Source organism: Anthonomus grandis, chromosome 22 (genome assembly GCF_022605725.1).
Source record: "Anthonomus grandis grandis chromosome 22, icAntGran1.3, whole genome shotgun sequence".
Lineage (NCBI taxonomy): Eukaryota > Metazoa > Arthropoda > Insecta > Coleoptera > Curculionidae > Anthonomus > Anthonomus grandis.
Window position 1 is genome coordinate 35,066,137 of NC_065567.1, and position 27,991 is coordinate 35,094,127.

At 31.7% G+C, this 27,991-nt stretch overlaps 1 protein-coding gene across 1 annotated transcript; it reads right to left on the minus strand.

Moving 5' to 3' along the window:
* Nucleotides 1-52: 52 nt before the first annotated feature.
* Nucleotides 53-27,187, minus strand: LOC126748823 (threonine aspartase 1). Its single transcript, XM_050458306.1, has 8 exons — nt 26,857-27,187; nt 26,627-26,761; nt 9,980-10,174; nt 7,336-7,571; nt 7,195-7,273; nt 539-779; nt 339-483; nt 53-229 (listed from the first exon to the last, which is right to left on the minus strand). The coding sequence occupies exons 1-8, from the start codon at nt 26,873-26,875 to the stop codon at nt 128-130; spliced, it is 1,152 nt and encodes a 383-aa protein (XP_050314263.1). The 5' UTR covers nt 26,876-27,187; the 3' UTR covers nt 53-127.
* Nucleotides 27,188-27,991: the final 804 nt, after the last annotated feature.

The following is a 27,991-nucleotide window of genomic DNA, read 5'->3' on the forward strand; positions in this document are numbered from 1 at the left end:
TAAAAAATCTGAAACATATCTTGATCATTCATCGAGAATAAAAACATGTAGATGAATCAACAATTATATATTAAAAACGTAAAAATTTAACAAATTTTCTCAAAACTAAACAAAGAAAATTACAGTTTTAGCAGCTATTTCTATTCAAATTATTAAAATAAAACGATGCTCCTCCCACGTTTATAGACTTACCCTCTTCACTGCCTTTGGGTAAGGTAGAGATTTGAGACTAAAAATATAAATAATTCTGGATTTCAAATAGATTGCTACGAGTTGTCAGCCTTTTAATAAAATTTGAACTTCAAATTAAGATGTTGAAAAATATGTATAAAACCTACATGTGGTTTTTCACCCTTTCTCATATAGCCTATTCCCATATCCAACGTATTGTGGGTCCACATAAGAGAAACTTCGCCATTTTTATTGTCCGCCTTTAACACCAAAGCTCCGGCTAGTTTTGTTAAGAACTCATTTTTCAAATACCTAAAAATAGCAAAACTAAATTTTGTTCACAAATTACAGATAATTCAACCCTCACCTAGATTTCATAAACTTCTCAGTCATACAAGTATGTAAGTCTACACCAGGTTGATTATTTTCCTTTATAAGATCCTCGGCTATGGTCTTTGCTAAAAGCGTTTTAACTAACTGTTCCCCAGATCCGGTAGTACAAACGGCCATACTTGGGCGTGAGCTTTTATCCTCACTATCTGCCCAAACTCCAGACCCATAATGTGCACTTTGAGCCAGTCTCCCAGGGCGTTTTAACAAAACACCACCTAGGTATACCAATAAGATATTGAAAGGTTTTTTATTTAATATTAGCGTTGATTGAATATTTGAGGAGATTGAATACTACACAGTTATTCTAGCAACAAATCAAAATAAGTCTTCTTTATAAAGGACTTCATAATAATAAGAAACAAAAACAATAATGTAACTTTTTTTAAATCTCAGGTTCTAAATCAAATACCGTTTGAGTGGATTCGAACTCGTGGAAATGTGGATATTTTTTTGATCGGAAGCACACTACTAGAAAATAATGGATATGCGAAAATATTTTTTTAAAAAATTATATTTTCGTCAGAACATACCAAACTAAACTACTAAGAAGAAACGTTGTACGGAAATGTGGTATCTTGGAATTTATTATAGAATTTTTACCAAAAATGTTGTTATAAAATATTGAAATCAATTTAACCTATTAATACAAGCTATTTTGTTTCAATTTTTCTTTTAGATACTTTACAGAGCAGTGCCGTTCGTTAATTTAGTTTAAAAAAAGGAGTTTCGAAAATCGTAATATTATCAATTAGGTATTATTTTTTAGGTACTTATAACTCAACTGAACTATTTAAAAATAGTTAAAAAAAGATTCACTGCATTTAAGAATTTATTTAATCCTTAATTCAATCATTGTTTTACTTGAATATTTGACAAACTCGTTTCATTGTGAATATGTTTTAACTAGGCACCCTAATCAAGATCTCCTAGAGAATTTATTTTCTGTAATAAGAATAACATTGAAGTTTTAATTTCAGATATTGAAGCCAATAAAAATGTAACTTATTGTTATTCAGAAATTGCATCTACAAGCAATATAAGTAGTTTCACTTCTTCCAATCTAAAAATATCGAATAATTCAAATAAAACCGTTGAAGATGAAATTTGAAAACAATTGTGAATATTTTTTTGAAAAAGGATAAATCAGAAATAAGCTATAAAAAAAGAAATATTTCAAATTCATAAAAATTACTAAATCAAATAATGTATTTTATCTAATAAGATCATCAGACCATTTTTTAAATATATGTAAAAACAATAAGATCATTTAATGAATTAATTAATTTGTAATATTTGTAATACAATTTATAAAATATGATTAGATAAAACAAAAATAAATATACTAAACCTATGTCCATGACAAATTGATAAATATTTACAGTTATTAATTGAGATTCTGATTTATAATAACTGAAAATGGGAAACTCAAAACTTTATTAGCAAATCTCAAAAATAAAATCTAATTATAAACCTCACCAAAAATTATTAATGTTATTTATAAGAACTAAACCGAGGTCTTACAAAAATTGTTTCTCAATTTTCTATGATAGCCATTTTCTGTTTTTCTTCCTTTTACTTATTTAAGGAAATCCTTAACGAATTTATTAATTTTATGGTCTTTAAGTAATAACTAGTGAACAAGAAAAATTGAATTTTTGTGATGTGTTTATTTTTACTGAGAGTTTTCAATTAACATAACTTGTGAATGCTTTATTATTGAATGGTATCGCACATATTATAATGGAGGGGATTTTAATAGAAATGATGCGCTCTTAATTCTAATTAAAAATGTGCTTAATCTTGTTAATAAGTTAGATAATTCAAAAATAATGATAAGCAGAATAACTTTTACTGTATTAAAACAAAACTTTAAACTATATTTATTCTATAATAAATAAACTGTATTAGACCCCCAAACTCAAATTATTAATTTATTATTTGAGGATTTACAGGCGTTTTTTGATGACAATTTGCAAAATAATATAGAAATTTTTACAGGGGATATAAATATTGACTTGAAGGACGTAATAGCAGTCCAGTAAATAAATATCTCTGTCTCATGTCAAATAATGATTTTTTGCCTTACGGTAAACTAACAACTACATATGACTCAGACTCTAGCTTAGACCGTATTTTTATCAACGCCAGCACAACAAAACAAATAAATTCTTACATCTTACATACTTGTGTCACTATCCAATTATAGTCAATATATCGCAACACAACACTCAAAATTCTCTTTTAACAAATAAAAAAAATAAATATATCAAAAGAAAAATTAATTACTTAGAATTATTAAAAATAAACTTTATAAACTATATAGATTACGAAATGGGGAAGTCTTTATCTCCAAGAAAAAATGCATGTAGGTCATTTAGTTAAATGTATTATGCATTTCGGCTGTGTCAGATACTAAAATGAAATACAGGTAATTCAAGAGAATTTTTAAAGGAGGTTATTCGCTATAACAATACAGGTTTAGAACTTACCAGAACATCACAAAAAACATATACGTTCAACAAATAAAACTCAAAAAACTACTCGTTATCGGTAATAAAACCAACAATAAATAAAATAATTAAAATTAAAAACATTGTACAATAAGGATATCTACGATTCAAAATATAAAATTTAAACTTAGGAAGATATACAGGGTGTCCCGGTTTATGTGGGAAATCTCTCGGATCCAGGTAGAACATCGAAAAATAATTCTAACAGGCCTTCTTTACGAAGATACAGCCTCCTAAAGGACGCTGCTGGAAATTGGTTTTTCATAAATTACTTTTAAACTACCCGGTAGAATTTAATAAAAATTGTAGGTGATGAACACTATTAGGGACTCTTAAAATGACATCCTTAAAATACATTTACCTTGTTTACTTTACCAGGGGCGGGCTAGGTTGTACACTTTAATGCGTATATTTTTAACACCCTGTATGTTAAAGTCTAAAAAAATAAATTTGGATACCTTGAACCCTATGCTAAAAAAAGGTACTCTTGTTCATTATCGATAAAATGAACCGTTTTGGAGAAAAAAAAAATAAACGAGCCAATGTTTTTTTTTAATTTTTTTTAAATGATGTACGCCAGTTATTCAAAGACCAGAAAATTTCGATGTAAGTCATTTAATTTAAAAAAAATACATGTTCCTAAAAATACAGTGGTGTCCTAAAAAATACTTTTACAAAATATTTCTTATTTATTATACGTTTATTTCTTTTTTGTTATTCTTAAGATAAAAACTAAACATAAAAAAAAACTAAAAAAATAATGTAAACCAATTGTATTGTACCTGACTTATTTATTGGAATTTTTGCATTTTTGAACGCATTATTGTTACAAACGTTGCTATACTCCAAATTTAGCAAATACCTATCATTTAAACCTAATCTTTGTCAACATATTCATCCTTTATTTGATAATATTTTTTTAATTTTTGTATTTTTTGGTAACTTTTAATTTAAATTACGTCAAAATATGGAGTTTACTTTTATTGAGTATGCAGATATGCATCTTATGTATGGTCTGGCGTCTTGCAATGCATTGGAAGCAAAAAGATTGTACGAAGAAAGATTTCCCAATCGCATTATTCCGGATCAGAAATCATTTCAACGTGTTGATCAACGTCTAAGGGAAACTGGTAGGTTTCTGTTTTCCACTTAATGAGGTAATACTATTAAATTTCCTTATTGCAATTTTAGGATGTTTTGAAAAAAAAAGAATAATGGTGGTCGGAGGAGAACAGCACGTACAGTGCAATTGGAAGAAAATATTTTAGACGCTGTAGCTGATACTCCTACAACGAGTACTCGAAAATTAGCCGCTCAGCTTCATTCGTCCAAAACAATTGTACATATGGTACTTCAAGAACAACTGTTGTACCCATATTACTTACAAAAAGTGCATGAACTACTGCCCAGAGATTTTGCTCCTAGAATACACTTCGCAAACTGGCTGTTAGATCAGCAACGAAATAACCCTAACTTTATCAGCACGATTCTTTTTACGGATGAAGCAGGGTTTACCAAAAATGGAATTGAAAACTGACATAACTCGAATGTATGGGCTGATGAAAATCCCCGTGATACTATTATTTCTCATCATCAACATCAATTCCAATCAATAAATATCTGGGCAGGAATTATTGGCAATTTTTTGATTGGGCCATTTGAACTGCCACCACGTTTAAACGGAGAACTTTATTTGGAGTTCCTCCAGAACAATCTTCCAGATTTATTAGAAGATTTGCCCCTTGCAACCCGCCGAGATATGTATTTTATGCATGATGGAGCCCTCAGTCGATACTCGGGAAGAACTGCTCCAAAGAATTACATTTTATTGTGATAATATAAAAAACAATCTTGAGTTATTGTGGCGAGTGCAGCAGTCCTCGATTCGTCGTGCCCGCGAATGTGTTAGAGTTCACGGAGCCCACGTCGAACCTACTTATGAAGTTTTTAATAATTAATTGTTTATTGCTCGTATTAAAGATTTTAACTTTTGTTTACATATTTGGTTTTTGGCATTTTTTTGTAAGTTGTTTTTTCTAATTTAAAAACATACACTCATCATAGGTTTTTTTTTAAATTATTTTGTAAAAGTATTTTTTAGGACACCACTGTATTTTTAGGAACATGTATTATTTTAAATTAAATGACTTACATCGAAATTTCTCTGTTCTTTAAATAACTAGCTAACTAAAAAAACATTGGCTCGTTTATTATTTTTTTTCTCCAAAATGGTTCATTTTATCGATAATGAACAAGAGTACCTTTTTTTTAGCCTAGGGTTCAAGGTATCCAAATTTATTTTTTTAGAGTTTAACATACAGGGTGTTAAAAATATACGCATTAAAGTGTACAACCTAGTCCACCCCTGGTAAAGTAAACAAGGTAAATGTATTTTAAGGATGTCATTTTAAGAGGTCCCTAATAGTGTTCATCACCTAAAATTGTTATTAAATTCTACCGGGTAGTTTAAAAGTAATTTATGAAAAACCAATTTCCAGCAGCGTCCTTTAGGAGGCTGTATCTTCGTAAAGAAGGCCTGTAGGATTTTTTTTTATAGGAACGTTCGATGTTCTACCTGGATCCGAGAGATTTCCCACATGAACCGGGACACCCTGTACACCTGTAGATTTCTACATATTAAAAGAAGGTACTATAAGGAACTATTGTGTTTTTATTGTTTTTATGTTTATAATGTACAAAGAGTATGAGTTGTGGGATAATTTATTATTATTTATATTTTTTCTCTTTTTTTCTTTTTGTTTCGTCGTGTTTTTTTTTGTGTCTTTGCTAACTCTATGTATTAATTAAAGAAAAGAAAGAAAGGGAAAAAGAATGAAAGGAACTTATTTTTAATGAAACCAACACAGGAAGTTTATCTCTTTTTAGCCTTGATAAAGACGAAAAATATATATCGTGGAAACGTCGGCCAATTAAAAACTTGAGGTTTGATTTGTTATCCCGCTACCTACATTTTCCTAACACCTAATTGAGGGACACTATACTCTGTCAACATGCAATATTTTATTATAAAAGGATAGTATATTGCGCAACTTTCCTCTAATTATATATCCTTATTTTGGACGTCCTGTATAACTGTGATGCGAGGTGTTTAAACGAAAGTTTTGTTTGTTCTTACTAACTCTCTATAGTTTTAGGTAATTAAGGATTTGCCTGTATCTTTGCCTGCAACTTTAAATGTGGCGTATTTTCCATATTTTATCGAGTGCTATTAACATTTTCACTCAAAACACCGTTAACTTTTTTGTTTTTAATTTTATTTTAATTTCAGTTAAAGGTATTTATTTTTCAATATTTTTTATCCAAAAAAGTTGTACTTTACAGAGCTCACTACGCTGCACAGTTTTTCAGATATTGAATCGTATGACTTTTACAAAAAATTATTGACTAAGAAGGTATATATATAGATATTAAGTGTTATGAATTATTTCAATTGTTCTTTATATTTACGTGAAACTTACTTATATCTTAAAATTTGTCCCACATATTTTTTCCATAGTAGTTTTTAGTAAATTAAGTGCAACAGGCTTTTTATTTAACAACTCTCTTGAACACAAAATGGGGCAAACATCACGTTTGTTGTTGGAATTATAACTTGTAGTAAACTTTGTTGATAATTTTGTTAAAAATTGGTTTTTAAATATATTTTTTTTTATTAATTTTTGTCTCAAAACCATACTTTGGTGAGTAACTAATTATTTCTTTATAAAATTTAACTTGTAAGAAATTTCAACATGCCTCCACCCTTAAGTACATCACTCATCACTTGATCACCTAAATGACACCACTGTGTTTGTTGTATGTTTAAAAAAAATAATGAAAACATAGTTGGCAGCATCATCACACAGCGGCGTAGCCGGAGATTTTAGCGTCGTTGAAAGGTCGACAGCACAACACGGTGAACGAAACTGAACGTCAATGGATAGTCGACCGGGTACATTTTAAAACACGGGATTGCGTAACTTCCCAAATATTCAATCAGCGATATTAGCATGTTAAGAAGAACTGTCCTTATATGCTAATTGGCAAATCGTATTAATTTCATATAAAGGCTTTAAAAACTGGTAGACGTTTGACAAGAAAAAATTGATGAAATTCTTACCTGAACTGCATCCTGAAGCTGTATCGCCATTATCATCTAAACATACAGCTCCTACAGTATCCGATAAGTCAGAATCCAACTATAATGCAGAAGATTTAATAATTAAATTCTTGTAAAGCTCCTATCAGTATATTTTATTACCAGAACTTCAAAACGGAATTCATTATCATTATGTTGTTCAAGATCCTCATTGAACTCTTGCCCATTTTCTGATATGCATGGTGGCGAAACAGTTTCAGTCAATAAATCTTTGTACTGTTTATATTGTCTTAAAGATTTTCTAGAGATAAGCTTTGAATTCTTCACAATTTTAAGTTTTGCTTGTTTTGCATGTCGATCAGCGCCATCTCCTACGAGTAGACTGACAGGAGCCAGACCTATTTCGATTTATTAGTATTTATTTTTCAATGTAAAATATAGGTAACATAAAATCCATACTTTCATCTTAGTCTTACTGTAAATGATACGAAAATTTAAAAAAGAAAACAATTCGATCTAATCCTGTGCTTTTTTTTTAGCCGCGGTTTGGATTATCCACGAATTAGAAGAGCAGCTCTAACAATTTTATGTAAAAAGCTGGTACACTAATTTTTGAGCTACTGTATGTCATTATTACTCTTGGATAAACAAAGTTTTACAAACAAAAAATTGGTGGAAATTAATTTGAAAGATGACTTAAGATATAGATAAAAGATCCAAATTTTAAGTTTGCCTATATTCTACTTTGGTTATAAATATGATTCATCATGTATTTCTTAGGAATTTTGGTAGATCATCCAAATGGGAAACTGTCGTATAGGATAGTTCTTATACAGTGAGGACGCGCAAGTTGGAACAAATTCATTTAAAATTCAGGTGTGTGTTCAGTGTGTTCGAAAAAAAACGCTCGTTAAGTATATTTTGTATAACATGTCTTATACCTAATACTAACATAATTAATAAATTTGCAACTGTTTGGGTCATTTGAGCATATTCAAACATGTTTTTTCATAGTTTTTTAACAAGTATATTTGATTGTTAACACCTTGTCACCATTTAATCGCATGGAAACAGTATGTATTACTTCAGTAAGAGTCAAGTGCAGGTGCAAAGTTTAAAAGTATGGCGCGTTTAACTGAAAAATAGAGAATTGAAATTTTGATGATGGTAGGATATGGCGACAAAACTCGAACACAGGCCGAAGTTTGCGATCTGTTTAACAAGTACCCGGAGAGGCCTATAACACGTTCGGTAGTAAGCAAAATTGAAAAAAAGTTTAGAGATTTTGGTCATGTTAGAGACAAATATGACCGTCCCACGCTTCCAGAACACAAACAATTAGAAACTTTGCTCCATTTACAAGAAAATCGACATAAATCAACTCGACAAGTTGCTGCAGATCAGTCACCTAGTAAATCATGTGTTGTAAAATATTTACATAGGAATAAATGGCACCCATATAAAATTCATTTAAATCAGGAGCTTATTGAAAAATTAACACATAAATGTAATAAATGTAATGCAATGTAATGAATAAATGTAATGCAAACCCATGATTGTTTTTTTCCGACGAGGTTTTTTTTAAATGATTCTGTCAATAGTCAAAATTTTCGTTATTGGGCACCAGAAAATCCACACTGGAGTATGGAAAGTCACACACAATTTCCCAAGAAGTTAAACATATGGGCAGGAATTGTGGGCACGTCAATTGTAGGTCCCTATTTTATTGAGGGCGCACTTACTTCTGCAAAATATTTAGAGTTGCTTCAAAATCAGATAGTACCTAGTTTAATCGCACTTTATCCAAATGATAAAAACCCATTTATACCGGCAGATTCGATATGCTTCCAACAGCATGGCGCCCCGCCCCCCATACTATTCGCGAACAATACGAGATTACCTTACCAACATTTTCCCAAATAGATGGATTGGAAGGGCGGTTTTTCTTGAATGGCCAGCAAGGTCGCCAGATTTAACCCCATTGGATTTTTATCTATGGGGTTATCTAAAAATCTAAGGTTTATTTTGATAAACAACCTGAAAGTGTAGGTGAATTAAAAAATAGAATTAGAGACGAAATACAACAAATTCGGCCTCAAACAATAAACCTCTCAAACTATGTAAATAGAAGGTGGATGAAATTGTTTGGCAGGTGGAATGCTGGTGTTTTGACGGGTGACCATTCTAATATATCGTTGCACTGGACTTTACATGAATTTATAAACTGTTCCAAAAATTCATAGTTATTTATAAAAAATTTAATCACAAATTTCTTAATAAATATTGAGGACATGGTATACAAAATATACTTAAACTAAACTTAACTATAAAATTTTATACAGAACTAAAAAATAAAATAAAAAAATGGGTGTTTCTATTTAAAAAAATAAGTTTATAGTCGTACGTGTCCGAGCGTTTTTTTTTCAAACACACCCCTCAATTTTAAATGAATTTGTTCCAACTTGTGCGTCCTCACTGTATAATTATAAAAATAGTTCTTATAAACGCAATCTAAGTCAAGCTTAAGATTGATACGATTGAATAAAGCATCAAACCTCTTAGTAAAGGCATGAAATAAAATGAAAACAAAACATAAAATCTATGTTATGTTAAATTTAGTATATTGAGCTGCTATACCAAAATCTTTCAAGAACTGTTCAAGATCACTTAACAGTTGACAGCTTATCAAAATACTGTAAAAGATTAAAAGAGGTTTTATATTTGTATTTAAAACTAAGTTCCTTAACAAGCCAATAACTGCCTTCTTTCTAGTTCATAGTAGTCTAGTATACATATATTTTCTTACCCAATGCCTGTGGTGTTAACTGTCTTCGATAAATATCATAAGCTAAGCAAATTGGATTTTTTGCTTGGCTTACCACCCCGCACGCCCCAAATACCAGATTGGATCCATTCATGATGGATGCCTCATCTTCCACTCTGCCGTCTAATGTAAGGTTTGATCCATATCCTGAATTAGTCAGACAATCATCTTCTAAAACTGAAAAATATAATACATACTACAAGTTCAATTTTCTGAAAATGTTTGTAAATGAGTTTGAAGAAATTATTGGCTAATAATTTTTTTATTAAAAATCACTCAACCAGTTATAAAAATAAATAATAAAAAGCTGATATTCTAAGCTAAAGTTATTTTAACCTCCAAAATGGCTAATTTTGTTCTTTTACAACAGTGTATCAGGCATGGCATACAATATATTCCTTAAAAATACTCTATTTATTGATACGTTTTTTTTTAATAGAACATGAAAATCAAATAACTTTTAATTATAGATAGTAACGGAATAGCAAATACGCAATGAAATGAGTTAATTGCCATTAAGATTTAAATATTAAATTCATTTCAATTTATTATTTCTCTGTATATAGCATGTAGATATATATAAATAGAGTTCTCTAAGCAAAGAAAAAGTCACAGACAAAATAAGAATATAAAATATAAATGCTAATAAACTTTCTCACTCTACAATCCATACAATTATTTATTTTTATAAAACCACAAAAGAAAACATATTTATTTTTACAAAAATATGAGAAAATACATAACAAAATCATATACTAACTCAAGAGAGTAATTTTAAATATTTTTTGCATATTTCCGTTCACTTGTGCAGTTTTGAGGAATTTGGAGGAGGGAAAGCTTTCATTGGGAACATTTTTAGACCTTTTTAAGGCATATGATTGTTTAGATATACATTTATTAATAAAGAAATTACAATTATATGGGTTGAGAAATAATTCCTTAAAATGGTTCGTAGTAGAGTAGTAAGTGGTCCGAAGTAGTGGTAGAAAGCAGCAGATCAGAAATTCAGGCTAATGAAATAGGTATGCCACAAGGGAGTATTTTGGGGCCTTTCTTGTTCAATTGTTAAATTTCTGTCTGGGCGTACTATTGCTGAATTCTTCGACTTTTCAGATCACTACATTGATTATTTACAAATTAAGCTGAATAGAGTCTGTTTTTGTTTCCGTACAGTTCTAAAATACTTAAATGAATGGACTAGAAGATCCTTGTATTTTGCAAACTTTGAGTCTACTAGATCTAAGAGAATACTAACTGTATAGGCATTGTATATATTTGAAGCTGTGATGTTTTTATTTAAAAATAGAGATATGTTTCCTACTTCTGTTGATCATAGGTTTAATACTCGCACATGTAAAATTAACAACCCTATATATAGGCTTTCATTGTTTGAAACGAGTCCCTACTATATGTGCATAAAGTTATTTAATGAACTTCCGCATGAAATAAAAACTATAGGAAATCAAAACAGATTTGAACAAAAGGTGAAAAACTTACTACTTACTTTAGAACCGTATAGTCTGGACGATTAATTAGGTATATAAACTAATATATACTCCTGTCAGGGAGACTTTTTTTTGTGACGTCATTTAATTTTATTTAAGTTTTCATGTATGACTTTGCATGACATGCATGACTTTGTAATATGAAATAAACAAATATTATTATTATTATGATTATTATATTATAATAGGATAGAATTAGTGGCACACATAAAGAATCAAAACCATAAATGTATATAATAATAAATAAATGAATATTTATTTCCAAAATTTTAACTAATTTACATATTTTACTCAAGATCTATGATTTAGTTTGAAAATAAATAGAGCAGTTGTCGAAAAGTTCAATGTTAAGTATAAATCTGCCAATAATCAAAAAAAAGTCTTATCCCGCATTGTCAGCTTAAGCTCAAAGCTTGTCTGCCAACATAACAGCTCTAACTTAATAAACAAAATTAATTGGACCTATTATGAGAAAAATCTATAAAAACAAAAGTTTGCAGAGGTCAAACAAGCAAGTCAAATATTTTGGTTCTATTGTTTAAGAAGTTTCTCATCAGAATATGTTAAAGTTTTTGGTCATTAAGTGGTCTTTGACATTTAGAGGTAAAGAATTTTTTTTCCATTATCAACATAACTTCTTTGGTATTTGGTACTATGGAATTTTGGCAAGATAGTGTTGTTTTAAGACGATTTGCAGTATAAATTGCTAATATTTAAAATTCCATAATCTTTGATGAATGTTTTGTTTTTAAACATAATTCTAATTATCGCTTTTTTTTTTTTGGCCTATTTCTAACGGCCGAATTGTATTATTAAAGGCTTCACCCCAAGCAATAATGCCGTATGATAGAATTGACTGGACAAGGGCATAATAAAGGTTTTTAATTTGTTTTTGTTTGTAGAGGTGCGTTGCGATATGTTTTTTAGATTTTTAAATATATAAAATAAAGATCTTACTTTTGTATAGTATTAAGAATACGCTCATCTCATTTAGGGTTTCAATCAATAGTTACACCTAAATATTTAGTGCTTTTTGAAGAATTCAGTTTCCATATTGTGTTGCGATGTGGTAACTCAGCTTCAAGTGTGTTGTTTGTTAGTCCAGTGTTTGAGTGTAAAAAGAGTATATATACGGTTTTGGAGAGATTTATCGTTAGCAAATGCATGTCAAACCACTATATAATGATCTGTAAGTCTTGTTTTAAACTAGATTTAATAATTTTCCAGTTTTCACTCTCAACACACAGTATTGTCAGCAAATGAAAGAAGAACACCTGGAATATAGATATTAAGTAATTCGTTATTGAATTGCTTGCAATGAACAGAATTCGTCCTAGGACAGCCCCTTGCGGTATATCGTGGGTAACTCGGACAGCCTCACTTTTCGTATTTTGAATCTCAAAAACTTGTACTCTATCATTCAAATATGATTTAACAAGCTCTAGTGGAATTCCTCTAATTTCCGTGTATTGCAGTTCTTCCAAAAGCTTTTGATGGCATACTGTGTCGAAAACTTTTGCTAAATTTACGGATATAACCGCACATTTTTTACCTTCATCAAGGCAAGTGGTTAATTCAAATTTATTACATGTTGGTCACAATATATAAATTAACATTAAAACACCAAGATGTAAAAGGAAACAATTTAACATTCACGGAGTTTGAGCTAACTACGAAATCATAAAACCAGAACAGTATGTAATATACACCCTAATTATTTAAAAAATGAGTTGGTTGTTCATATGTCATAATATCTCATAATATGCCTTGTTGATTAGGCTTCTTAAGTTATCCGGTAAAATTTAGGTCGATGATGATTCCATCCATTTCCTGATTTAATTAATCTAAGATAACTGGGGTCAATATTATTTCTGTAATGTGTCATGTATATTTGGATGAGGGCTATAATTAGAAATATTTTTAATATGTCAGACATTCAAATTTAAAAAGGAAGCTCAGTGTAAGAATCTTATTTGTTTAAATAAAGGCTTACAATGAGCTCTGCTGTTAACACCAAATATCAATTGGACAGCAGCTTTTTGAACCGAAAGATGACACAATGTCCCCATATTGTAGGTGACTATGGAAAAAGGCAACATAAGCCATATTGAGCATCTCCCTGGACACACATTTCCTCAATTGTCGAAGTAGATAAAGATTTTGTGAGAGTCGTGAGATGTTCCATATGTGAATCCCAGTTTGTTTGTAGTCCATGTGAAGCCCAATAGTTCACAAGTAGGCACAGTTTTCCTTCTTAATAAAACAACTAAGTTTTGAGTTTTATTTTCATTCAGTTTTAATTTATTTGATGAAAACCATTAGTATTTATTGTATTTGCTCGTACACTGTTAAGTAAATTTAAATCATCAGGTATTAAGAACAGGGATGCATCAATGTATCTTACGCAAACATACAAGTTTTACTGCTGGGTAGATTGAATAGTAAGTCCTTGACAAAAATAATAAAGAGTATTGGCATAAGGATTAAACTATCTTAGATATTACTGGTGTTATTGAAATACGGGCGGTGGTTTTATGGCTCATTTACAGGTATAAACCAAGGTTTGCAGTATTGGTATTATTTTATTTACCAAAAATGCCATAGCATCATCCATAGATTTTTTTTCTAAAAAGCTGTACTGTCTTTCAAAAGGTACTTTAGTTTTTGAGAAGAAACTAATCAATTGTCTTTTCTGCGCTTTCTAAAATATTTTTGACACATTCAACTGATTCACAACAACTGATTCGTCTGTAATTTTCCACTTTTTGCTTATGATATTTTTTTTGTAAATGGGCTTCATGACAGCCAAGGGCATTTCCTGATTCAAAACTGTTGTCTATTGGATAGGAAATCCATTTAGATTTATAGTTTTTAACATTTTAACACTTATTTCATCATTTCCTAAGACAGTTTGTCTTTAATATTTGTTTGTTGAGATCTCTTTCTCTGTTATATAAAAAAAATAGATTTTTTTATTTTTTGGCATTTATACTTGTTACTTTTGTTGTTAGGTTTATAGTGTTTTTTTTTTTTAATTTCTTTTACCTTCACAGAGGGATGATGGTTAAATATGTTTGAGATTTTTTCTGAATCAGTAGTTTTTTCCATGGTGACTTCATCCTCCATTTCTATACTGTCCTAGATTTTTTCTAAGTAAGATCTTAAAAAAATCTTTTTTGTATAACATTGCCTTACTAATTAACAAAACATTAGATGGTTTAAACTTACCACCAAAAAAATTTCTTGAAAAAATCTATTATCTACATATTTAGACTAAAAGTTGTTTGTAAAACACCATACTTAGGTACTACTATAGAGCATGATTTTTTATATTTGCAATGCATTTTGTTTTTTTTTTTGTTATACATGTTCAGTTAGCAAATAAATTCCAGAGATGAGAAATAGCTAATTAGCAAAATTAGTATGTTATCCAATTTAATTAAAAATTATTATTATAGGGTAACTCTAGGTATGGTAGAAATTAGCTTTAGTTTTAATTTTACCTAGGTTAGCTGAACAGATGGCTGGAGGGTAGTTGCTTGAAGCAGTCTCTCTCTGGTCGAAGTGAATCTCGCCTAGAGTGGCATATTATTACAAGTGTCTGTAACATTTTTTTTTGCTGAATAAAGTCCTTTATTATTATTATTATTATTATTATATATGAGAGACAATTGACACAAATATCATTAATTGAGGCTTTTGATTTCCAAAAAAAAATATATTTTTTTTAAAACATTTACTTTGCTAGGGTAACAACCTTTCATCCCATTTAAACCCTGTTTATTCGCTTTTGTTAATTAACTTGGAATCCAACTTCAAAAATGCTTTCTTATAAAAAAGCATAGTACTTTAATTAAAAAACCTGAAAAAATATCATATATGTTTGTAAAATATACATAAGTGATAATAAATAAAATATTAATTAGGAATAATAAAATATGCATTCATATTGACCAGACACAATAAACCTATTGTTAAATTCAATATTAATACACCTAACTAGGTAGATCAAGTGAAATATTGCAACAATCAAGACTAAAATAATTTATTTTATGAGTTATGATTTTTCCCCCTCATAAATAATTAAGTTTTTTGTTGTATTAAGTATTTTTTATAAACACAGATCAAATAAAAAACCCTAGACTCAGCCTGAATCCACCTTGATACATAATTACAGATCTGTTGGGACCACATGATTGCTATAAGAGACCCGAAAGGTTTCACATACCTATGTGAAGGAAAACACGGATAGAAGTTGGTTAATTCGAACTTCATTCCATATTTTTGGACTGATGTACTATTTGTTTTTTTATTATTTTTAAATTTTTACCAACTTTTTTTACCAGTTGTTATTTTGTACCATTCTTTTTAGAATGTCGAGTTTGGGTTCGACGTTGGGTTCCACAAATTAAAAAAAAAAAAAAAAACATGCTTTATTGTTATTAACAAAGAAAAATTGTTCTAAACAAACTACCTTAAATTACTACCGCTTAACCACTACACCCCATACACATTCGAGTTCCAAAACAAACACCAGAAAACAATACATAAGAACAGCAGAAAAAAAATACATAAAAAGTAAATTAAATTCCATAATTATCCCCTCAAGTATAAGACAGCAAAGAATTCAAACCATACAAACAAATCAAATAAAATTCAAATACTGTAAACTTACATTTAGGGAAAATTAGAATGTGTCGACATAGTATTCATCCAGTGAATAGTAACATTTTTCGGTCAAAAGTATTTTCAATTTACGTTTAAAAGTGTCAATACATGTTGCCTCCCTGATTCCACCTGGTAAACGATTGAAAATTTTGATTCCCTCGTAGAAAATAGATTTTTTAGTTGATGTGGAGGAGGGGATTGGAAGATTTAGATCCTTTACTTGACGCGTTAAGTATCTTGGATTTGGGGTTATAAATTTAAAGCGATTTGCAAAAAGTAAGCAGGCCACTTCCTGAATGTAGAGGGAGAAGACAGTGTGTATGCCCAGCCTAACAAATAATGGGCGACAGGAATCTCTTGGTTTAGCCTCACAGATGTAACGTACAGCATGCTTCTGTAAAACAAGCAGCATTTGTAGGTAGGCAGCTGCATTACCCCAGAAGCAATGGTAATTTTAAATGTGACTATTGCAGCTTTTTAACTAATAGTCAGTGCCAAAATTATTTGGAACACCAAGGTTTTCTAGTATATATGGACGAGAACCAGGGTTTTACATTCGAGCTTTCGACAATGAGGACAATATTTTTAATTTAATGGCCCCTATGGGATCCAGAAACCCCTTTACAATAGGCAAGGTAAAAATAGGTTGAAGCAAGTGTGGGAGGTCAAAACTGTAAACACCAAAAACATGAGTCAAAATATAACATCATTTTACGGATACTCTTGTCTCTAGAGGTTGGAATAAAAGTCAAGGCTTGACAGCCTCACATATCCATAATTACATACCAATGTGGATTTAGGCTTAAATGTGATTCAATTAAGGCTAAATATTCTGAACTTGTTATATCCTTGCCTAATCTGATCCTATATCTACATGAGGAGGAGGAGGATACAGTACACCCTGTAATCCTTCCACGTTTATTATCATTTAATTAATACATAATTTGTTTTATAATATAAATGCTATGGTAAAAAAATAACAAATTTCTTAGTAGCACCTAGGTGTACAAACACATGTGTGTGCTAAAAACAAAATAAATAATTTATTACAGTTAACAAGATTAAAAAAAAAATATATATATATAAATTTTAAATTAGTTCACATAATATCAATTTACATTATACATTCATTGCATCTTAATTTAATTTAGCATACTTTTAAATTTTTCTTCATAATACTGATAGATGTATGATTTTACTTTTCTCTTAAATAAGGTTATATGTGTTATGTCTTTAATTTGCTTTGGTAAAAATTTTTGACCCAAGCCAAGTAATAAATTTGAAATTGATGTTGTTTCGACTTAAAGGTATTTCAATTAATTGATCTGCTCTACCATGTGTGTTATGCATATGATTGATATATGTTAATTTATTTTCATTTTTGTGGATATACATGGAAACTGTGTGAATATAAATACATCTTACATTTTGAATTCCTTCAGTAAAAAGTAAGTGGGATGGGCATCTCCTAGGCTTTTTATACATTATTTTTAGAATCGATTTTTGGATTATGTTAAGCTTATTTAAATAAAAGTTGTACAACCCACCCCATACTAATATGCCATAACGAGTCACAGCTTCTATCAGATTTTTATAAATTGTTTGTAAAAGGTTTTTGTTAAATATATCTCTGAGAAGAAAAAATGTATGTAGCAGATTTCTGATCCTATTCGTCACATAATCAATATGCGGACCCCATTTTAGGTACTTATATATTACTATCCCAAGATATTTGGTTTTTGAAACTTCATTAATTTTATCATTATCTACTAATATAGTTGAGAATGGAGGTCTATTAGCTTCAGTTAATGAAAAGGCTATATAATTAGTCTTAGTAAGATTTAATGACAATTTATTCACACAGAGCCAGCTTTTAATTACCCTGAACCCATTAATTGCTTTTTGTTGAGTCTCTGGCCAAGTATTTCCACTGAAAATTAATGCAGTATCATCGGCATATGAAATTGATATTCCATCTATATTTATTTTTAACATGGAATTAATGTAAACTAAGAAAAGAATGGGGCCCAGAACAGTACTTTGTGGCACACCCATTTCTATTCTCAATTCACTACTTAGTGTGTTATTGATTCAAACCCTCTGATATCTGTCTGTAAGATGAGAGCGTTTTAAAAGTTGTAGCACTGTTCCTCTGACTCCATAACAATCAAGCACATTAAAAAGTATTTCATGAGAAACAGTGTCAAATGCTTTAGCCAAGTCAAGAAATACTGCAATACTTTTTTTGCCCAGATTTAAATTTTTAACAATTTCAGATGTCAAAGTCATCATTGGTACTAGAACCCTTAAGAAAACCATATTGTTGTGATGAAAGGACATGGTTAGCAGCCAGAAACTCAACCAACCTTTTCTTAATACACTTTTCTAATATTTTAGAAAAATTTGTGATTAAGCTCACTGGCCTGTAATTTTTTACAGCAGTGGCATTGCCAGATTTTAATATAGGAGTCACAATCGACATTTTAAAGCAACTTGGTACTTTTCCGGTTTCTAGACAAACATTCATTATATGTAAAAAGAGGATCAAGAATTTCAGTACATGTTTGTTTAATGACCCTTGTTGAAATCCCATCATGACCAGATGCACAATTATTTTTTAGAGAAGATATATGTTCAATAAGTTCGTTTTTTGTTACAGGGCTAAGAAACATTGAGTGAGGATTATTAAAATCTACTGCATATGTTTGTGTTGAAGGAGGGATCTTTTTTTCCATTTCTATACCTACATTTATGAAGTATTTGTTAAAGTAGTTTGATATGTCTTTATCCGAGTGAATTATTTCCCTATTATCCCCTATTAGCTGAATATTACCGGCCCTATTATCTTTTTCATTTGTCGCGTCTTTAATTATGTTATATATACCCTTTAAGTTTTTTTTTTTTTACTGAGGGCGCCGCCCCCAGTGAAAAAAGTGAAAAGTAAGTGGGATGGGTATCTCCTAGGCTTTTTATACATTATTTTTAGAATCGATTTCTGGATTATGTTAAGCTTATTTAAATAAATGTTGTACAACCCACCCCATACTAATATGCCATAACGAATCACAGCTTCTATCAGATTTTTATAAATTGTTTGTAAAAGGTTTTTGTTAAATATATCTCTGAGAAGAAAAAATTTATGTAGCAGATTTCTGATCCTATTCATCACATAATCAATATGAGGACCCCATTTAAGGTACTTATCAATTACTATCCTAAGATATTTGGTTTTTGAAACTCCAGTAGTGTGGGACTCAGTGTCGAGTCTGTTTCGTCCTGTACCCACTAAAACTCCACCGCTGGGTGGTGCCTTGTGGCTCCCTACACTGCGGTCTGCTAAGAAGCAGTCCTATTGTGTCCCATATGTTTAGTCCCACAGGTTCAATTCTGTAGCTTCAAGGAAGTCCAGGATTGTGCCCAGTGGTAGATTTCTTATACCCTCTGGTGAGGGTTTCTCTTCCCCCAGGAATGTTGCCCTGGTTTGATTAAATGCTTCAATATTTCCTGTTTTAACTAACTAGACTTGTTTTGCAGGCATTGACCTTAACTTGAAACCATAGAACTTTAACCTTAGGACGTGCTAGTGTGTTTGTTTTACGCGTGTTCCTGGTGACGCTCAGGCTCAAGTTCCTGTTTGGCTAGCAATTCCTGTCTAACCGTATTTATATATTCCTTAATTTATTAAAATGAATCGTAATTTCAAATGCTGTCAAAAAAAGGAGTTTTCAAATTATTGCTGCATCTTTTGTATGTCTATATTCCACCCAAGTTGTTTGGATAGAAATTCTGATGCCATAAAAATGGGAGGCTACAAAATTTTATGCTCAGAAAAATGTCAAATAAATTTTAATGAAAATGAGAATGAAAAGAAGTCTTACGAGCAGAAGATTCATGAATTATTGATTAAACTAAAAAAAAAGGATAGGCATATAGAAAGAATGAGACGAAACAGTTTGGTGTTTGAAGATGAAGTGTCAGAGGCCGAAAAGAAGTTTTCTTTTTCCCTAGATAATCTACACAAACTTAATGATGAACTTAAAATTGAATTAACAAATTTAAAAACTAAAGAATGTGAGTTACTGTCACTATTAAAAGTATGTGATGAGGAAAAAATAAATTTCAATATAAAAATCAATGAGTTAAATACCTTAAATAAAAATTTAATTGTAACAATAAAAACATTAGAAAATGAATCTGCAACCTATAAGACGCAAATAAATATGTTACAAATGGAAGTTAATGATTTAACCAAGATGAATAAGAATATGATCCAGTCAATAAAGGTGTTGGAAGTTGAAAAAGATACTTGCTATTCCGATATTTGTGCATTAAAGGAACAGCAAAACATATCTAAATTCGTTAATATAAATTATCCAACACAGTTGCCATGTAGGCCAAATTCACCCGTTGATAATCGACCTAGGCTTCTTTTTGTGGGTGGAAACTGTAGTAGAGTGTTCCTGAAGAAATTGCGTCTGAAGTTTGAAGCTAACTACAAAGTCCAGTGTTTCCTGAAGCCAGGAAGTACAAACAATGAACTGATTTATACTGCATCATCTATGGTTAAGGAATTTACAGAAAATGATATGTTGATTTTAATGTTAAATGGTATTTGCTCATCATTCGATATTTTAAGAAAATTTATACATTTACACAGCAATAGTTTAGTGATGACAAGCCCTTACATGTATCCAAACCATAATGTAATTTATAATAGCAATAAGGCTCTCTATAGAATATTTCACGCAAATAATATTAATCTAAATAGAATTTTAGAGTCTAATCATGCCAGCAACTTTGGATCAGATTTGGCATCATTACTGTATACCCATATTTTAAAACATTTCAAAAGTAGCATTTTATCAAAAAATGTGTCCACAATAAAACCAAGTAATCAATCTGGACCTCTAGATACTGACTGTGATAGGGATTCTTTTTTATAGATAAATACACAGAAGATGAAGCTCACTCACATTCTATAAATAACATTGAAAATAAGCATGCGAAAAGTTTCAGTAGTTTTATTTTAAATATACAGTCTCTAAGAAATAAAATGGACGAGCTTCATCTTCTACTTGATTCATGTGATTTTCCTGATATTGTATTACTAACTGAGCACTGGTTAAAGCCTACCGAATGTTTCTTAATATCTGATTATATTCTCATATCAATTTTTTGTCGGCAACACTCCATACATGGAGGAACAGCTATTTTAGTTAAACAAACAATTGAAGCTTTTTTCTGTAAAATTAATAAGTATGACAGCTTTCTGTTGGAGAAGGTTTTTGAATTCTCCTTTTGTTTTTGTAAGCGATTTAATTTATATGTTCTTTGTGTTTATAGACCACCCACAGGAGATATTGCTATGTTTCTGGACAAACTTGATTCTCTATTATCCCAATTGTCTCTACACTCCATAGTTATATTGGCTGGTGACTTTAATATTAACTTCACTGATGTAAGCTTGCCATCATATCATACATCCCTTTTAAGTATATTGGAATCTTATGATTTGAAGATGCATGTTCTTTCACCCACACGTATAACATCCTCATCTGCAACTACTATTGATTATTTGTGTACAAATTTAAATGATGTGTCATGTAGAGTACTCTCATCTGGTATTTCTGACCATGAAGCCATTCTCGCTAGGATTCCATGCAACACTGTATTTCCTTCATCTCATTATATAGGAAGAATTTTCAGCAGAGCAAATTTTAATGCTTTTTCTTCTACTACAGCTTTGGTTAATTGGAATGCAGTTTGAATGGCTCCTGACCCGTTTACTTTGTTATTTCATGTGCTATGTCATAAGATCAATAAGTGTTTTCCTAAAAAGAGGCTTAAAATGAAAAATAGAAAACCATGGGTCACAGCAGGCCTCAGAACTTCAGCTAAAAACCTCCGTTTTTTGGCTAAGCTGTGCAAGTTTACAACTAATGCAAACATTATTTTTTATCATCAGAAATATCGTAGTCTATATAGAAAGACGATAAAAGCAGCTAAGGTTAAATATTATAGTGACCGCTTGAATATGTCCTCAAATAGGCAGAGAGAATGTTGGTCAATTATAAATGACTTCAGGCATTCTCACAAGAAAGTTTCAGAACCAGAAGTAAGACCAAATAGTTTAAATGATTATTACTGTAATATTCCTCATTTATTGCTCAAGGATGTGAATACTAATATTGATCCTTTGCATTATATTCAACAAGTGTCAGTTCAAAATTCTTTTTTCTTTTATCCTGTTAGCCTTACTGATGTTAGAGATGCAATTAAAAGCTTATTAATATATTTTATTTAGCTTATTAATATATGCAATTAAAATCAGCTGGAGCTGATGGAATATCATCAAAACTACTACTCCTTTTGCCTGACTCAGCATTGAATGCCTTAGCTTCTGCCATAAACAATTCCTTTCATAATGGCATCTTTCCAGCATGTTTGAAGGAGGCAGTGGTTATCCCTCTTTATAAGGGTGGAGATGTGAGTGAGCCTTGTAATTTTCGTCCAATTTCTATATTATCTACCCTCTCCAAGATAGTTGAAAAACTTGCAAAAATCAGAATTTTATCTTTTTTGCAACATAATTGCATTTTATCTGCAAATCAGTTTGGATTTCAAACGGGAAAAGGGACTCATGACGCTGTTTTTGGCTTTTTGGAGAGTGTCTATGTGTCCTTAAATTCTGGAGAGTCCGCGGCGGCAGTGTTTTGCGATTTATCCAAGGCATTTGATTGTGTAGATCATGGAATATTGCTGTCTAAGCTCAAGAATTATGGCTTTAGAGGTGTGGCATTGGAATGGCTGGAATCCTATCTGTCTAATCGTACCCAAAGAGTTACAGTATCTGGATGTTTATCCGATTCCAGATCCCTTAAAACTGGAGTACCTCAGGGTTCAGTGTTAGGACCACTATTATTTTTGCTCTATGTAAATGATTTGGGTTCATTAAAACTGCAGGGCAAAGTGGTTCAGTTTGCTGATGATACCACCATTTTATGGAATCATAGAGATTCTGATAATGTTAGAGCCCAGGTTTTTAAGGATCTTAAGATTTTATCGGAGTGGTGTGCTGCAAACAGGCTTGTATTTAATGTGGGCAAAACCTTTATTATGGGATTTAAGTGTGACGTTCAGGGCCTTATGTTTAGTGAAAACTCCCCCTTGCAAAACAAAGAAAGCTGTAAGTTCCTTGGTATTACCATTGATGGTCGCCTTCGCTTCGAAGATCATATCCTAAATCTTGCATCAAAATTATCCTCTGGATGCTTTGCAGTAAGAATGGCGGGGCATGAGCTGGGAGGGGTAGTTGCACGTTCAGTGTACTTTTCTCTTATTGAGTCCCACCTTCGTTATGGCTTGCCTTTTTGGGGTTTAAGCAACAAGGGATTATTAAACATAATTTTTGTGATTCAAAAAAAGGCAGTTAGATACCTATGTTCTGCTGGGTTAAGAGATTCTTGTAAACCTCTCTTTATATCTCAAAAAATCCTAACTCTTTTTTCTCTTTTTATCTTAGAAACAGCTACTCTTATTCATAAATGTCCTAAACCTCCCTCTAACACTGGTCATATGACTCGCCAGGTTAACGATTTTCCCTTACCAATCCCTACATCCTCCCTCACGAAGAACTCACTTATATACCTCAGCAAAAAAATTTACAACCATGTTCCTCTATGTATCAGACAAATTTTAGAAGTTAAGAGATTCAAAAAGGAATTAAAATCACTTTTATTATCCAGGGCATATTATAGCCTTGACGATTTTTTTAATGATACCTTTTAACCTGTGCTCTGACATCATTTTAGTGTTTTAGTTTTGTTTCCTGTTAAATAATGTAATTTACTTTTTCTAAATTCTGTTTTATTGACAGCTTTACTTATTTTTTAATGAAATTTATCAAAAAGATGCTTTTTTTTCTCAATCTGTTTATGATTAATTTTGGTAATGTGTGTAAATTTTATGGTAAAGTGTTTTAGAAGTTATGTTTGTTTAAAATTTAAAGTGAATTTGGAATTTTTTAGTTTTTAGGATGCTTGTACACAAGATTTTGTTGTCTTACGTAATATAGCACATTTTCTTTCTTTCTTTCTTTCTTTCTTTCTTTCTTTCTTTCACAGAAGCACAGTATGTGAAGAGTTGTTTCGTCCTCCTCATTGCATCCCCTACATAGCGAGGTAACTGACTTCCCTAGCGTATGCAGGTGTTTCCTGCTGGGCGCATGGCCTGTAAATAGCCCCGCGACCCTTCGCAGTTGTTGTCTGGAGAGGCCCAGTATGTTCTCACCCTTCTTGAAGGGTGGGCTGCCTATAAGTTGTTTAGATTGTTCCATCTTTGGCAGCTGATCCCAGTAGGATTTCTTCAGGTTTGTTAGCCAGATGTCGATTTCCCTCTTCCAGGTCTTATCGTTGACACAACATATTGGTTCAGGGCCTACCAGGCTGTTGCTGGCTCCCTGGGTTGCAAGTTGGATAGCCCTTCTTGCAGCCTTATTGTTGCCCATATTCTCTGCTAGGATTATCTCTGCCCTATTTAGCGCTTCGCCGAGGTTACTGAGATCCTCCCAGCAGCTTTGCACAGTCCTTGACTTAGTCTCGAACTGTTGTAGTGCAAGTGTTGCAGCCTGGTCTCCTGTGAAAGTTGCGAAGGTTTTGCCTCTTGGCAGCCCTTCTCTCATCAGTTGGACACAGGTTTGTATTCCTATTATGCTTGCCTGTAAATTTGCTGTTTCCAGGCCCAGGTTTAGCATGAGTTGTCTGCCCTGTTGTTCGTCCTCCACCATGCCCACAGCTACCCCGATCTTGGATCGTTTGGTTGCCGTGTGTCATACTGAGTAACCTCTTTGCCTGAGCCTGTCCGCTTCTGCGTCCAGTGGTCCCCTTTTCTCTTTGATGACAAAAGGTTTGTCTAGGTATGTGACCTTGGTTCTGTCTGTTCTTAGGGCCAGGCGCCCAAGGTCCTGTATCTTGTCAAATAAGGCATTGTGCCCATCTTTTGATAGGATTGTTGCGCCATTTGACAGCAGTCTTTTCGCCCCCGATATAGCTTCAGCCTGTACCACTAAGTGTAGCGGGCTTAGTCCTATCAGGTTCTCTAGGGCCGCAGTCGGCGTTGTTGACATCGCTCCTGTTATGCCCAGACATGCTATTCGTTGTGTTTTGTTGAGTATCTGTATTACAGTCCTCTTTTCTGCCGCATGCCACCATATAGGTGCTGCGTATGTAATGATGGGTCTAACCATTGTCGTGTACATCCAATGTACCATTTTTGGTGACAGTCCCCATGATCTACCGAACATTCTCTTACAGTACATAAGAGTTTTCGTGGCTTTATTTGTAGCCTGGATTACATGCGCCTTGAAGCTGAGTTTTTTATCCAGGGTTATACCTAGATATTTGACCTTGTCTTCAAGTCGCAGATTTTCTCCATAAAATTTTATGTTTCTAATGGGCTCTAGTTTCCTTCTTTTGGTAAGGAGGAAACCAGAGTAGTTTTTGTGGGATTTACCCTTAGTTGTTCTTCCTCACACCAGTGCTCGACAGTAGTCAGGGCTCTTTGCATTTTTTCGAAAACATGAGCCTGACTACCCCCTCGTGTAAGGATGACTATATCGTCAGCATATCCTATAGCAAGGATAAGCTGCCTCTCCAGTCGTGTCAGCAAGCTGTCCGATACAAGGTTCCACAGCAGCGGTGACAGTACGCCCCCTTGCGGTGTTCCCCTGCACACTTTGGCCTTAACCGTTGTGCTGTTGAGATTTGCTGCTACTTTCCTATGATTTAGCATTTGGGTTATCCAGCTGCCAATCATGGGATGTTTTTCTCGTGCTGCTATCGCATGGTTGATTGAGTCATATAATGTATTGTCGAATGCTCCCTCAATGTCTAAAAAAGCTCCTAGGGCAATCTCTACCCCTTAAGTTATTTTTATTTATATCTACTTGATATTGATAATATTTATTTTTTGTCTTTTTTATTAATTTATTTAAACTGTTTCTATAAATCTTATATTGTGATTCAAGTTCAGCATTGTAGTTTCTGAACTGGCGTTTTAATTTATCCCTATGCCTAGTGGAAGTTATTAAGCCTATTGTGATCCATTTTTTAACCTTTTTTAGATTACTTTTGGGAACAAAATATTTCGTTTGAGACTCTTTCATTATTTGTAGATATCTTACTAAAAAGTTATTCATAGCAATTCCTGAGTCATTTACACTTACAACATCTAACCAATCCCAATTTTGTAGCAACAATTTCATTTTATCTATATTAAGTTTTGTTTTGGTGATTGTGTCTGGTATCTGTTGAAAATCTTTGGAATCGTTAGTATGACTTAAATTAACCATTACAGGATTATGATCAGTAATATATGTGCTTAGTATGAATGAATCAAGATTATGTTTAAGACATGAAATAAAATGATTTGCCACCACCACTTAGAGATTTTAAGGTACCTTTAATAGCTTCACGAACGGCTTTTACCGCTGTTCCTCCACAGTTAAGTACATCTATGCCTTTCTTACATGCTTTCTTAGTCAACGACAAATATCTTTTCCTTTTTGTAGGGCTGGAACTATAGCGGCCCGCACCTATGAATGAGAGTACACTTAGGTTTATTTGGTTTATATTATATTAGGTTATTATATTATTATTATTATATTAAGTTGATTATAGTATTACTTACCACAATGCACAGCAATCATCCTGCCCTAGTAATGATAAATTGATAGGGAAGATTTTGAAAGGGCTTAGCAACAGCAAGTAAGCCGGCCTACTTACAGGGATTTGATAATTCTTTCTATTCAATTTAATAGAATTTGGTCCAGTAAAAATGGCTGTTAATTTCTGTTTATTTGTTTTAGAATTTTGTTTTAAAAATTACCGGGTAACCTTTTCGCCAAAACAATAACATTTTTCTTATTTTTAGCTTCTCCTTCTTCTTCACAAATTAAGCGGAGAAACAGACATGCGTGTTTCCCAGTTAAGTAGCTTTTACATGAATGTTTTTCGAACGCTTTCGTTTGATTAATATGTTACATAATTTCTATCGTAATTCCGAAACAGCTAGAAAAAGATGTAAATAAAAGTTGGAAAAAGGCGTTACGTAATTAAAAGAAGTTAAATATGACAGAGAGTAAAGGATGGTTGCATGGTACATATCACTACTTAGACCGCACTAAATGCAATACAAGACGAATGGAGCATAGCAGATAAATAAATAAATAAATAATAATTTTTTTAGCACCTAGATAGTGCAAAACAAATATACAAACATTATATAACAAAATAAAAGATCAATTACATAGTTATTGTCCCTTTAAATAACTAAATTCCCTCTTTATTAAAAACGTTCAACGATGGAGTTTCTTCAATTTCCGCTGGAAGTGAATTAAACAGGCGAACTTCTTCAAAAATTTTTTTTTTGCAAAGCTATCGATTTTACAGATTGAATATTGTAATTCTTTATTCAAGAAGTTTACAAATCAATACTTACATACTAGTAAACATTATTATTATTATAAATTCTTACAGGTTTATTTATTTATTTATTTATTTATTAACGGAATCCATTTACAAAAGTAATACATAGCATACCCATACAAACATATATATTCAGAAACATTATATACAAAACTATCTATAAATTAGTGTAAGGTGTAGATGAGTTAATTAATTAAAGCCCCTATGAAATAATATTCTTTAACTGCCCCTTAAAAGATGTTATCCTAGAGTCAAAAAAGTTTATCTGTCCTGACAGACCATTAGCACTTCGAGCCATTCGTGTAATTGGCTCATTAATACCATAAATTGTATGGTGG